This window comes from Ranitomeya imitator, chromosome 4 (genome assembly GCF_032444005.1).
Source record: "Ranitomeya imitator isolate aRanImi1 chromosome 4, aRanImi1.pri, whole genome shotgun sequence".
NCBI classification, from domain to species: Eukaryota; Metazoa; Chordata; class Amphibia; order Anura; family Dendrobatidae; genus Ranitomeya; species Ranitomeya imitator.
The window spans coordinates 441,878,788-441,894,353 of record NC_091285.1 but is presented as its reverse complement, the minus strand read 5'-3'; the positions used below and the strand labels follow the sequence as shown (position 1 = coordinate 441,894,353).

Here is a 15,566-nt window from a genome sequence, read left to right as displayed (position 1 = left end):
GGAAATAGAGCTGAAAGCGCGTGAAGCGTCAGGGAGTTTCTCACCGTCAGGGAGAGTGCAGCAGGGTGAGCAGCGCACTCTGCATCCAGCGCAGCGGAGCCGAGACGTGCCGCTATTGTGGGCACATGTCAGCTGTTTAAAACAGCTGACATGTCCTGGCTTTGATGCGGGCTCACCACCAGAGCCCGCAGCAAAGCAGGGGCTCTGACCTCGGACGTGCTATCCCGTCCGAGGTCAGAAAGGGGTTAATCCTTGTTTACTGTCTATTAAATCGCTGGGAGGAGATTACTTTCATCTTTACTGCTAAATTAAATAATATTTTAACACTGTATTGCTCTGCATCTGCTTACAACACCATGGTAAGTACAGTATTACATTAACATTTTTGGTGAAAAACCCATCATCCTGGTTGTACCTGCTTGGGGGGAATCCCACATTGCAACCTGGACCCCTTTGACATATATGCATTGAACATAGCCTATACATCTGATGAAGGGTTTTTGCCTGAAACGTTAGCGTAATACTGTACTTACCCTAGTGTAACCAATGGATATGAAATACTGACAATAAATTCTATTTGAAGCATCTCTATGTGCCTCTAGTTGTGCAGCTCCTTCATTCTCTCTACTACTGGTCTACAGGAGCCCAGTAGTTGGCTCCACTGGGACTAGCACCCTTCTCAAGTCTAGCACCCTTTTCCAAGTTTAGGCTAAAGTATTTTACTAATAATTTAGTATTATGCTTACCATGGTTTTCCACATTTTTCCATTTACCAAGCTTGGTTTATATTCTTTGGCTTACCTGTGGTGTCTGTGGACATTCTGCCTTCTGCCATATTAATGCCCCACAGTGCATCCATGATAAGATGGTTCCGGCTACAAAACCAGGTATTTTCTGCACACTGTGACTTGCCAGAAGTGGGTAATACAATGCAGGATAATAGAAAAGAGCAAAGATTTTCCAAAGTTCTGCAGATACATAACATTATATCGCATGAGAAAATAAAAACTAAGAGGGCAACAAAAATGATAAGATGAACATTGGTATTCCATTGTTTCATCAGAATATTTATAATGCATTAAACGGGTTTTCCAATTATCAAAAACCCCTGTGTCCACTGCTGCAGTTTGTTTCCAAAATAACACATAGGGCTTTGCTTCCCCTCCCCAGGTCCGGGCTTAGTTTTCACCGCTGATTCTGGTGTCTGTTGATGTCTGCAGCGCTGATGTCAAGTGGACAGTGTTACAGTTAATATCTGAGCTAAGCAGCTTTGAGTGTCTCAGTTCAGTTACTTACTGACAGCAGCACTCTTGATGTAATGTCAGTGCTGCAGACAAGAGCAGATACGGGGAGCAGCAGTGGAGTCGGGGCCTGGACCTGGGGAAGGTAAGTAATAAAGCTCAGCTTGTTGTTTTAAAACAGAATGCAGCTGGGGGACAGGAATTTTCCAGAAGTGTAAATCTCCTTTAACCTTAGTGTTACACTAATTGATCACATGTAGCAGTGATTTTTACTGTTATTTGGTACATTTTTTTTTAGTTTTTGAGAAGAATTTTCAGATCATTGTTTGATAAAATATATTTAACATTAGCATGTTAGAAAAGTACATATACAGTTGCAATAAAAAATATTCAATCCATTGCAAATTAGATTAACAAAATGTATAAACTTTCTGCTTTTGCAATAAACCTATCAAAGAAGAAACGTTTAAACACCTCAACCTGAAAAATTGAAATTCAAATTTTCAAGCTTCAATTAATTTTTCCCCAAAATTTGAAAGTCAAATTGATTCACTACAACTTGTAAGTACTAAAAATGCCCTGAAGAGACATGTATAACACTCTAAGGACTCATTGGACTATACCCAATTTCAAGCTCTTTAGCACAAACCCAGATTTGGTAATGTCAAATTGACCTTAAAGGGACACTGTCACCTGGATTTGGAGGGAACAATCTTCAGCCATGGAGGTGGGGTTTGGGGGTTTTTGATTCACCCTTTCCTTACCCGCTGGCTGCATGCTGGCTGCAATATTGGATTGAAGTTCATTCTCTGTCCTCCATAGTACACGCCTGCACAAGGCAAGATTGCATTGGGCAGGCATGTACTACGGAGGACAGAGAATGAACTTCAATCCAATATTGCAGCCAGCATGCAGCCAGCGGGTAAGGAAAGGGTGAATCAAAACCCCACAAACCCCGCCTCCATGGCTGAAGATTGTTCCCTCCAAATTCAGGTGACAGTGTCCCTTTAACATACAGTGGGGCAAAAAAGTATTTAGTCAGTCAGCAATAGTGCAAGTTCCACCACTTAAAAAGATGAGAGGCGTCTGTAATTTACATCATAGGTAGACCTCAACTATGGGAGACAAACTGAGAAAAAAAAATCCAGAAAATCATATTGTCTGTTTTTTTAACATTTTATTTGCATATTATGGTGGAAAATAAGTATTTGGTCAGAAACAAAATTTCATCTCAATACTTTGTAATATATCCTTTGTTGGCAATGACAGAGGTCAAACGTTTTCTGTAAGTCTTCACAAGGTTGCCACACACTGTTGTTGGTATGTTGGCCCATTCCTCCATGCAGATCTCCTCTACAGCAGTGATGTTTTTGGCTTTTCGCTTGGCAACACGGACTTTCAACTCCCTCCAAAGGTTTTCTATAGGGTTGAGATCTGGAGACTGGCTAGGCCACTCCAGGACCTTGAAATGCTTCTTACGAAGCCACTCCTTTGTTGCCCTGGCGGTGTGCTTTGGATCATTGTCATGTTGAAAGACCCAGCCACGTTTCATCTTCAATGCCCTTGCTGATGGAAGGAGGTTTGCACTCAAAATCTCACGATACATGGCCCCATTCATTCTTTCATGTACCCGGATCAGTCGTCCTGGCCCCTTTGCAGAGAAACAGCCCCAAAGCATGATGTTTCCACCACCATGCTTTACAGTAGGTATGGTGTTTGATGGATGCAACTCAGTATTCTTTTTCCTCCAAACACGACAAGTTGTGTTTCTACCAAACAGTTCCAGTTTGGTTTCATCAGACCATAGGACATTCTCCCAAAACTCCTCTGGATCATCCAAATGCTCTCTAGCAAACTTCAGACGGGCCCGGACATGTACTGGCTTAGGCATTGGGACACGTCTGGCACTGCAGGATCTGAGTCCATGGTGGCGTAGTGTGTTACTTATGGTAGGCCTTGTTACATTGGTCCCAGCTCTCTGCAGTTCATTCACTAGGTCCCCCCGCGTGGTTCTGGGATTTTTGCTCACCGTTCTTGTGATCATTCTGACCCCACGGGGTGGGATTTTGCGTGGAGCCCCAGATCGAGGGAGATTATCAGTGGTCTTGTATGTCTTCCATTTTCTAATTATGGCTCCCACTGTTGATTTCTTCACTCCAAGCTGGTTGGCTATTGCAGATTCAGTCTTCCCAGCCTGGTGCAGGGCTACAATTTTGTTTCTGGTGTCCTTTGACAGCTCTTTGGTCTTCACCATAGTGGAGTTTGGAGTCAGACTGTTTGAGGGTGTGCACAGGTGTCTTTTTATACTGATAACAAGTTTAAACAGGTGCCATTACTACAGGTAATGAGTGGAGGAAAGAGGAGACTCTTAAAGAAGAAGTTACAGGTCTGTGAGAGCCAGAAATCTTGATTGTTTGTTTCTGACCAAATACTTATTTTCCACCATAATATGCAAATAAATTGTTAAAAAAACAGACAATGTGATTTTCTGGATTTTTATTTCTCAGTTTGTCTCCCATAGTTGAGGTCTACCTATGATGTAAATTACAGACGCCTCTCATCTTTTTAAGTGGTGGAACTTGCACTATTGCTGACTGACTAAATACTTTTTTGCCCCACTGTATATGGCTATGCGTCAATGTAGGGTAACCTTACTGCTGTGTTGCCATACACTATCTGTAATGTTGATTTACTGTACTATGGCTTTCTCTAATTACCTCAAAGACTAAGTAGTGAGCTGTGATATCCTCTCACTATCCAGATTCACCCCAACATGGCTGCTGCTATCCCTTTATGACAGGCTGTGCTATACTTTCTGATGTGATAGCTGCAAGGCACTATGGAGAAGTTTATCTGACTGCACACAGGGTCATTTGAGCCTTCTATGCTATGCATGATCAATCTTCTGTAACTTGTAAAATGGCAGCAGCTTTATTTGGAGATTTGGTCAATTGATTTTTAAATTGTTAGAATTCCCTTGGTACAGTGAATTCCTAAAAATTCTACATGAATTTGATGCACGTAGAATCAATTTGCTTATCCCTAGTAACTGAGCTCTCCAAATTCAGTACTAAAGGCCACTTTTAATTATCACTGCAGTCTCAGAATTATACAACGTCTTCATGACAAGTCATTATTACTTAGGAACCTGTTATGGCCTTCTACCAATGTGATGCATAGCTAGATACCAGCTTCTTGCAGCATTTCTGAGAAATCTTAGCCCATTCCTCATAGTCAATGGTTTCCAATTCACTAATATTATTGAGTTTACAAGTAGAGTTGAAGTTTTCAAAATTCAGTTCCGAATATGATCGGCAGTGAATATTGTTTTTGCAATACTCGCCGAACACAGCCGAACGTCATTGGAGTCGATGGGAGTAGAAATGACAGAATATGTTCGGAACCGATCATCAAACATAAATTTGGCACGAATAGGGTAGCAATATGGCAAGGATATGTCAAATTTATGTTCGGCGACCGAATCCAAACATATTCGCTTACTCTATTTACAAGCAGTAACCACCATTTTCTAATCTCTCCACAGATTATCCATAGAGTCAGGGGACTGTGATGGCCTTTTATGATTTCTTCTAAGGCTGGAATCACACCGGCGTATGGTATCCGATGCAAGAGCATCAGATGCAATATGCTAATGACACTCAACTCCAGCTCTGCTGCGAGCATGAGCCAAGCATCATACTACTGTACTCAGATCCTCTCTTATGAGAGAATCGCAGCACAGGTGCGGCGTAGATGAAGAAAGTAATTTCTCAATCTCCTCCATGGCCTGACTCCGTGTATATTGGACTGCCCTGGGATGACATCCGAGTGCAGTCCAATATTTCACATGCACCAGAAACTCGGTGATCTGAGTCTCGCTGCCAACAAAGCATGCTGCGATAGTTGTCTCATTCCAAATCAGCATGAGAAGATAATTTCAGATGTGAACTGCAACATAGTATAACACTGGGCTTAGTTCTATGCGATGTTTTATTGGATGCCACTCAGCCTTGTTACATGCTAGTGTGACTCTGGCCTGAAACCAAGCCTTACTGGACTTTGAAGTATACTTCAAATAATAAATAATCCAACGACTGGTAAGTGTCAGCTTCTTCACAGAAAGCAAGATGTTTTCTCCTTGCAATTACTGATATTTGAGTGAATTAATCTTACTGCCCTTCACATGCTGCAGACTTACTATGTCAGAAAAAGCAAAGCAGCCCTAGAGCATCACCATGTCGCCGCTATGCTTCATTGTAGGCAGTGCTTTTCTTTTTAATACTGTTAGAATAATTCTTATTATTGTTTTTGTTTCATCAACTACTATTTACCACTGTTTAATAGAACATGAGTTTCTGTCTCAAGCAGTAGTGTTTTATTGACAATAATGCATTGTTAAAAAGAAAAAAACAGTGGAAGCACACTTTTACTTTCACTTTGCAAGCTGACAGGCAAGATGCTAAGATCCTAAGCTATGAGAAATATCAGTTGTAACCTGTGCTATCTTTGCATCTGCATAAACATATATTCACTATTGAACAGCTGGATGGTACAGAGATGAATCCGTTGCCAACAAACACATGCTTATTTTTATTCTTCCAGACATAATGCTGATCCATAGTCCCCCAAAAATTTCAGTTTTGGTTCATTTCTTCCCCAAATAAAATCCTAAAACACCTGTAGCTTATTTCAGTGAATTGGGGCATATTGGAGCCAAGTTTTGTTTTGTTTTTGAGTCAGTAAAGGTTACATCTTAAGTTTAAGTTAGTACTATAAGGTACATACTAGATGTACCAAAACTCTAAGTGCCTCCCTCCACAAAATGGTGCTGCATGTCTTTTGTGCTCATTTGAGGACTTCTGGTTACCTGCCTTCTCATGAGTCTGGTGGCAGCAAATGAATGAAAGCTTGTTCCTTTTGCCAGTTCTACATTTGTCAGTTTAGCAAGTGTCCCATTAACCTTGAAATTGCGAAAAATGTTTCCTACTACATCCCTAAAAACATTCACTTTTCAGAAGATGTCCTGGAAAATGTTGAAGTGGCCTTCACAGTAGCCTGACTTGAACTCCACAGAAAATCTTTGGTGAGATTTGAATAAAGAGGTTACAGCATGCAAACTGAAGAATATTACTGAACTGGAGGCCATTATCCATGAAATATGGACTATGATTCTTCATGAATACTGCCAGAATTTGGAATCTGGTTATGCATGACATTTGCAGCAGGTAGCAACAATCAAATTGTGCTCTACTAAAAATTAAAGATGCTTGTCTAAGACTGCAAAAGTCATTAAAAGTAGCATTTTCTGATGACTTTGGAGAAACCACTTGTTATATTAATTGTGTTGAGGTATTTCAATTTTGACTCTGTCCTCGTCAATCTCTTTACCGCTGTTAATCTCAAGAAGACCAGCACTATGCAATTGTTATCAAACTTTGTGCAGGTAGAATGGTATTGTGAATACCTTTGTAAGGCCCATCACTGTTTGGCATGAAGTTGAGAGCGGTAGGGTCTAAAAGCATCCTAAAGATTGATGAAAACAGCAACCCCAAAGCTGCACATGGTATCCAGTTGTTACCAGGACCTTCTAGGAGATTTAAAGGGCTGTAAATATAAGTATAAAAGATAAATATGATGAACTATACAGAAGAAAATTCACTGAATGGAGAATTGGTTTATACCACGGAGGAAGATGGTGACAACAAAATACCTTAGAACACCAGGGACGCCCCAACACAAAGAGGTGCAAAGTTTTTGCCTTCGAACCAGGAAACATAGAAGCAGCAATGTACATAGCTAGAAGGAGATACACGTGCATGATAAATAATAGATATATTAAATCAAGAAGAGTTAATGACAATGTAGAAATTGAATTCACATAGAATACTAAATAGTAGTAAAACATGTACCTTCTAAATTTCTGTAAATTACATGAAAAAATTCTTAAAGGATAACTGCACTCTTACAAAACTTGACAAATGATAGAGACATGTTGAATTGAAGGATCAGAAACACTTAGCTGAACACTGCTCTTGTTTGGCACTAAAGGTCCCCATGCAGATTAGACTAAAGTTACCAATCCTGCTGATATCACAGGGATCTGACCTATTTTGGGGCCTCCCAACTTTCCCTGACAGATGATGTGGAAAGAGAGAAGGGTCCCAAAATTTAATTCTTAACAGGCGATCCTTTTTGGTGGAAATAAGTCGCTGTCAGAGGAGCCTGGCAGTGGCTCTAGGAGAGAACACATGAGCGCTCGACCGAGCTTAGCTTGCCAATGAGTATGGACGTCAGCCAAACTATTATTTAGCCCACACTTATATAATGTGTATGGCCATCTATAAAACAAACTTAATAACTTAAGACTTGCTTACTTAAGACTTGCTGTGGAGTTGCATTTTAACTATGGATCCCTAATGAAATTTAGCATTCATTTACACTAATCAAGATGAGGAAATAAGCTTTACTTTTTGCAGTCCCTCTGCACTTTTTGCTAAAATACGGCATATATAAATTATGTATACAGTAACAGGTTTACAATTCAAACAGTATTCTTTAAAAAAATCCAAAGTAGGAATAAGTAAAAACTGGTTCAGATTCACAAAGGCTGCAATAGTTTCCAAATCATGGGATGCAAAGTTGATTAATGATGCACCCTCCACAGCCCTCCTGTAAATCTGCCCTTGACATGTAAAATAAAAAAAACTTATTGATAGAGAATTTTATGACTAAGGCAAGTTGGTAGCTAATTAATGTGCAAAATCACATTTCAAAGTGGGTAATGCTTGCTATAACATTCAACAAAACAGATGATTTCCAATAACTAAGCTTTCACCACCACTTGTAACATATTTTAAATAATCTAAGCAAGCAATTACACATTGTAAGTGGATTAATAAGGCGGTGCTATTATTGCATGTAGCTGTCATTTAGCAGGAAATATTTAGATTTCATCAATGTCACAAAGTTACAAGTTAATGCAAAGGTTAAGCCAGTATAGGTGTCATATGCATGATTTATTTAATTTTTTTTTTTTTCTTACATTTGGCCAATATTTAAAAAATACTATTTGCTAAGATGTAACTCTAGTGAGAGCAGTCATTGGGGGTGGCATCTAATTCCCAGAGCCTAATGGTCCTTCTATCTCAGTAATAGTGAAGGGGTCACCAGAATGTACCAGACATGTCACAAACCTACAGTATTTATAATTTGGATGTAATAATAATAATAAAAAAGTAAAAGTAGTAATAACTTTATACACTCACTGATACAGGTGCAAGGATAAGGTGGTATAATCCATCAGACATGGCTGGAAAACACGGTAAGATAATTCTAGAACAAAATTAAACTTTGATATTTATCACTTGCTGTTAATTCATGTTACAAATCAACTCAAATGGTTTCTAATAACATAAACAAAGACTTTCAAAGCAGAGAAAAGTATCCCTTACTCATGGGGTGGTATTGTTGGTTCTTGGGGATCATCAATATACCAGTCATCATAAAGCAGGTCATCTTGTCCAGGCTCGGGGCTTGGCTCTAGACTTGACATAATGTTTCCCACTCACTGCTCCTAAAACTGGACGAGAAAAAGTCCACCTTATATAACCATGATCAGCTGACTGCCCAGCACAGCATCCTTTTGTTTAGGGGATTACATACATTCCCTCAGAAGAATAGCTAGAATAAGCAATGAATGGAATAGCAGAAAGACTTGTAGAAAAGTTTAGGGTTTGAGAAGTGTATAAGAAATATGTCAATGATGTCAATTCACAATGGACAAATCAATGTAGAAGACACTAGGTGAGCAGTCATATGACTATGGCCTTTACGTAACATTAACTTGAACTTTTCTATCCCCTTTCACATGTCTAATCCTCTTTTACAATGGCAGACCAACATCTTATTAGTAATATGAGAGTGCTAATTAATACAGTCGTCCATGTCACATGAGGGCAGATCTGACAAAGACATCCTAACAATGACTGATTATTCCGGATCGCTCAGCCTTATTGCTCTGTTATCATCCAATTATTGAACACTTATTACTTATCTTTAATGATATTGACTGCTGCGTACCTTGGTATATCTACCTGATACAACCTATAGCAATAATCTGACTTCTCTTTGTTTGTTTTTTACATTTGATGATTACCTGGTATGTCAAGCAATTGTGTATAGAGGAATCTGAGCAGGAAGTGAATATGGCAGCTAGTCCAGGCTTGCAGCTCCCTCTGAATTAAGGTGACTACAGTACACTGCATTGATGCAGATTTAACTATCTAGTGAAGTTTTCTCCTCTGGGGTTAAGCACAACAGAAGTGTTCACAGGGTTTGGAGCCAGTGTCAGACTGGGGTGTCAAGGGCCCACCAGTAGCCTACTCCAGGGCCCCACTTTTTAGCTACATGCAAATATGATATTATCCTCAATCACAAATTTATATAACAATGAGCTGGGTAGATGTTAAATGAATAAGATGCTGTCTTTATCTGTGCATAGTGACACAAGTATATTGTGCCAAATACTGCTCATATAAGAGGATGGTGGTCTTCTCTTGCACAGGGGCCCACCGGAGAATTCTCCTGTTCTGTTGGCCAGTTCAAGCCTGGTTTGGATTGTTAGAGGATTCTTGATATGAAGGCCGGAATAGCCACCACTAACACCAATTCTTTACCTGGTTTGTTAGGAGTTTGCTTTCAAAATTGCCTGGCAAGATCAGTTATTCTCGCCCTGTTATTTGCGCTGTAATTACAAAATTACACCAGCTTTTACATGAGACTGTGACTCCCAGGCTCATAAACTACAAAGTTCGTTTGATCCAACAACTGAAAATTACTAATTTTGTATATTAATGTTGTTTTAGACTTTTATAAATGTTCTCTACCATTAAAAGTAAATTACAAATATACCAAAATGTCTAACAATCCAGGCATTTGCCAAGTAAATAAAAAAAGAACATTTCTCAATTTTTATTGTCGTGAATTTGGTATGCTATTATTGATTACCAGATGGTGGCCCGATTCTAACGCATCGGGTATTCTAGAATATGCATGTCCACGTAGTATATTGCCCAGCCACGTAGTATATTGCCCAGCCATGTAGTATATTGCCCAGCCACGTAGTATATTGCCCAGCCATGTAGTATATTGCCCAGCCACATAGTATATTGCCCAGCCACATAGTATATTGCCCAGCCATGTAGTATACTCCCCAGTCACGTAGTATATTGCCCAGCCACGTAGTATATTGCCCAGCCACATAGTATATTGCCCAGCTACGTAGTATATTGCCTAGTCACATAGTATATTGCCCAGCCACGTAGTATATTGCAGAGTGACGGAGTATACAGCACAGAGCCATGTAGTATACAGACTTAAAATAAAACATAAACATATACTCACCCTCCGTTGAAGTCCTGGCCCTGTGTGCGGTGCACGCAGCAGCTTCCAGTCCCAGGGTTTGTATGGGCGCAGGACCTGTGATGACGTCGCGGTCACATGACCGTGACGTCATGGCAGGTCTTTCTCGCAGGACCTGTGATGACGTCGCAGTCACATAACCGTGATGTCATGGCAGGTCCTTGTCGCATACCATCCTTGCCACCGGAACCTGCCGCTTGCATGGAGCGGTCACCGGAGCGCCGCGAGGAGCGGGAAAGGCGCCGGAATGTGAGTATATGATGATTTTTTATTTTTTTATTATTTTTAACATTAGATCTTTTTACTATTGAGGCTGCATAGGCAGCCTCAATAGTAAAAAAGTTGGTCACAGAGGGTTAATAGCAGCGTTAATGGAATGCGTTACACCGCGGCATAACGCGGTCCATTAATTCTGCCATCAACCCTGTGTGAGCGCTGGCTGGAGGGGAGTACGGAGCGGGCACTGACTGCGGGGAGGAAAGAGCGGCCATGTTGCCGCTGGACTGCGCCCGTCGCTGATTGGTCGTGGCAATGGTCGTGGGCGTTTTGCCACGACCAATCAGCGACTTGGATTCCATGACAGACAGAGGCCGCGACCAATGAATATCCGTGACAGACAGACAGAAGGACAGACAGAAAGACGGAAGTGACCCTTAGACAATTACAGTTATATGAAAAAGTTTGGGCACCCCTATCAATCTTAAGCTTAATGTTTTATAAAAACAATTTTTTATAAAACATTAATGTTTCTGCCTTGAAATGAGGTTTGTTGTACTAACAGAAAATGTGCAATCTGCATTCAAACAAAATTTGACAGGTGCATAAGTATGGACACCCTTATCATTTTCTTGTTTTAAATACTCCTACCTACTTTTTACAGACTTACAAAAACACTTTTTTTGGTTTTCTAACCTCATTGAGCTTTGAACTTCACAGCCAGGTGTATGCAATCATGAGAAAAGCTACTTAAAGTGGCCACTTGCAAGTTGTTCTCCTGTTTGAATGTCCTCTGAAGAGTGGCATCATGGGCTCCTCAAAACAACTGTCTAATGATCTGAAAACAAAGATTATTCAACATAGTTGTTCAGGGGAAGGATACAAAAAGCTGTCTCAGAGATTTAACCTGTCAATTTCCACTGTGAGGAACATAGTAAGGAAATGGAAGAACACAGGTACAGTTCTTGTTAAGGCCAGAAGTGGCAGGCCAAGAAAAACATCAGAAAGGCAGAGAAGAAGAATGGTGAGATCAGTCAAGGACAATCCTCAGAACACCTCCAGAGAGCTGCAGCATCAACTTGCTGCAGATGGCGTCACTGTGCATCGGTCAACTATACAACGCACTTTGCACAAGGAGAAGCTATATGAGAGAGTGATGCGAAAGAAGCCATTTCTGCAAGCACACCACAAACAGAGTCGGCTGAGGTATGCAAAAGCACATTTGGAGAAGCCAATTTCTTTTTGGAAGAAGGTCCTGTGGACTGTTGAAACCAAGATTGAGTTGTTTGGTCATACAAAAAGGCGTTATGCATGGCGGCCAAAAAACAGCATTCCAAGAAAAACACTTGCTACCCACAGTAAAATTTGGTGGAGGTTCCATCATGCTTTGGGGCTGTGTGGCCAATGCCGGCACCGGGAATCTTGTTAAAGTTGAGGGACGCATGGATGCCTCTCAATATCAGCAGATTCTTGACAATAATGTTCATGAATCAGTGACAAAGTTGAAGTTACGCAGGGGATGGATCTTTCAGCAAGACAATGATCCAAAACACCTCTCCAAATCTACTCAGGCATTCATGCAGAGGAACAATTACACTGTTCTTTAATGGCCATCCCAGTCCCCAGACCTGAATATCATTGAACATCTGTGGGATCATTTGAAGAGGGCTGTCCATGCTCGGCGACCATCAAACTTAACTGAACTGGAATTGTTTTGTAAAGAGGAATGGTCAAAAATACCTTCATCCAGGATCCAGGAACTCATTAAAAGCTACAGGAAGTGACTAGAGGCTGTTATTTTTGCAAAAGGAGGATCTACTAAATATTAATGTCACTTTTCTGGTGGGGTACCCATACTTATGCACCTGTCAAATTTTGTTTGAATGCAGATTGCACATTTTCTGTTAGTACAATAAACCTCATTTCAAGGCAGAAACATTACTGTGTCCAACAGTTATTAGATATATGAAACTGAAATAGCTGTTGCAAAAAAGATAATTTTTATAAAACATTAAGCTTAAGATTAATAGGGGTGCCCAAACTTTTTCATATAACTGTATATAGTAGATTCTAATCTGTGTAATAGAAGTTGCATCATATTTTGTGGCAGATCTCAGCTTCAAAGTATATTCGTGGAATAAGCATTATAATATATTTCACATTCCAATCTACAGTAAATAGGCAAAATCCGCATGTGCTTATTATTTTGTAAAATGCCGCTCATGTACAGACTCCTGACTACCACGAAGTGATGTAATTGGTACTGTATCAGTACAGGCACTATGTTATCTCTCAATGTCTGCTGCTAATGCTTCTGTGGCCTGGCTTCCTTACATCTCATAATTAATGTAACGGTGGCCATGCTGGAACTGAATGGTCGCTCATTTGGGAATTTATGAGGAACCTTTATATTACCCCTATTTATCACCACCAGGGAGCAGCCCCCCTACTATTTATTGACATCCCCTCCCCTCTCTGTGGGGCTAAGTGTTAGGCTTTTAATAAAATGGGTTATAATTCTTTCAAACACTGAATGTTGGGGTGAGAGGCCATCCGAGATTGGGAGAAGACGCATGTGGGTTTAAAGAATACAAATGTAATGTAAGGCAATAAATTGGAAATATTTAACTTTTTAACAAAAAATTCTCAACATTTTTAGCCTAATATTTTTATTCCCCCCATTTCCTTATAGATTGTAAGCTTGCGAGAAGGGACCTCACTCCTAATGTCACTGTTTAAATTGTCTTAACTCGTACCGAATTTATTGTTTGTACATGTCCCCGCTTAATTGTAAAGTGCTGAGGAATATGTTGGCGCTATATAAATAAAAATTATTATTATAATTATTATTATTGTTACATATTAGTGTGACCAAAAAATCTTGGCATTTTGTGCAGCGTATAGTTTTCTAAAGTCAAGTAGTGTTAAAGCTTGAACGTTCAAAACTTAATATACATCACATACTTTATATAGTATCAAATAAACCATGATGAAAAAAAATCATGACGATAAGTATAATTTTACAAATATCCTTGTAATATTAAGCAGTGTAAAGTGATCTTTTCTAGCTGTTAGGTATATTGTGTAGCAACGCATTCATACAAAATATGGAGCGCGCCATACTCTTATAAATAAGTATTCATAGACCGGATTCATGGACATCTGAACTCAGCGACATACAAAAAATATGAAGAATGCCAGATAATGCTAGATAATTATATTATTGGATTATTATTTTTTTCTCCATAGAAACATATCATACATTTTCTTGCTGTGACATGACCGGCTTCAAATTTCTTTAAAACTAATATTCTAACCAAGTTAAGTTCATTTTACCATTCTAGCCCTTACACTAGGGAAGCCTTGGGTGTCCAAACAGCTAAAAAGTTAGGAAAGTGAATGGTCTGTTTTATTACATTGCATTCTAATTCCATTATCTGTTCTTTTTTTCTTTATTGTGAAGTAATTGCATGAAAAGTTATGTCCTCTCTACACACAGGTAACTGATCCTGGTCTAATTCTAAATATTATCACGATAGTCTCATGTAAGATCTATAACTTAGCCAATACAATGTAACAATCCGAAAAGTTTCTAAGAATCTCTTCCATGAGCCACAATGTAACAGGAAGGTCACCCTTACCCTACTGCGCTGTCTTCTCATAGCCAATGAATAAAGCCTAGTAACTGCCTCCAACTTTACCATATTATTTAAATTTGAATATGTATCCACCTGGCAACAAAAAAAATGACAAACCTTTTGTCCTATGGTGGATGTGGCCCTCCCTGCACGCTGCAGGTGCTGAGCAGCAAAGACACCTGTATCCTGATAGAAGAGAAATATGTGCACGCTCTCCTTACTTCTCTGGTCTGGAAATGATGAGGGGGGGGTGATTTATCTGAGATGAGGAGGTGGGGGAGAGCGCCCAGACAGAGCAGGCAAAGTTCAGTGGGAGGGGGGAGAACTTTACACCCCGCACAGCAAGAAGGTAGTGGATGTTATCCAAGAAAAGGGGGTGTGGATGTTGGTCGAGGGACTCGTACAACTACATCAGCAGCATTAATAACTTCCGAGCATACCTCTAGTCTTTGTGTAATCCACAAAAGCACATTATTGTCTACCTGAATCTTGTCCTTTTGATCCATCTGATACTGTGATTGTAGCTGAGTAATTCGCTCATGCAGCTCAGTTAATAGAACACTGCATTCATTAACCAGTTATTTCACGTCTATTAGCTTGCTGAGCAACTCTGATTTCATTAACTTTTGGCTTCTCTTAGGAACATCACTGTATTTGATAAAGCGGACCTCCAGTACTAACCATTGTGTTTCAATTGTCCAAACGTCTATTAAAGATCTATTTATTTCATGGAATGAAGATAGGCATACACATTAGATGACTGTCTGCCGAACAATGCTTGGGGCCAATCGTCCATCCGACAGCCATCTCTCCCATACACAGGAGCACTTCTTTGGCTTAGCGCTCTTGTGTTCCCTATGACTGATATAACAGCTGTTTGCTTATCTCCAAGAGAACAATGTGATGGGCAGTCTGAAATCATAAATACGGGATGGACACCTCCTCCAACCATCAGGTGGCCAGTGGCCTAATACACTTTAGACTGAATCCGACTGAATCAGTTGATATCAGGGGTTTGCAGACATTAGTTTAATGTGTATGGGGCCTTAAG

The 15,566-nt window shown here is 40.0% G+C and overlaps 1 protein-coding gene across 1 annotated transcript in view; it reads right to left on the bottom strand.

The window, feature by feature from the left end:
* Positions 1 to 14,753, bottom strand: part of STRA6 (signaling receptor and transporter of retinol STRA6) — a 212,043-nt gene extending 197,290 nt beyond the window's left edge. Inside the window, exons 1-6 of the mRNA XM_069765645.1 lie at positions 14,633 to 14,753; positions 8,693 to 8,820; positions 8,507 to 8,573; positions 6,952 to 7,037; positions 6,706 to 6,845; positions 802 to 968 (exon numbers count right to left, since the gene is read on the bottom strand). Coding sequence (XP_069621746.1) covers positions 802 to 968; positions 6,706 to 6,845; positions 6,952 to 7,037; positions 8,507 to 8,573; positions 8,693 to 8,793 — 561 coding nt within the window. The 5' untranslated portion in view covers positions 8,794 to 8,820; positions 14,633 to 14,753. The remainder of the gene's footprint in view (positions 1 to 801; positions 969 to 6,705; positions 6,846 to 6,951; positions 7,038 to 8,506; positions 8,574 to 8,692; positions 8,821 to 14,632) is intronic.
* Positions 14,754 to 15,566: the final 813 nt, after the last annotated feature.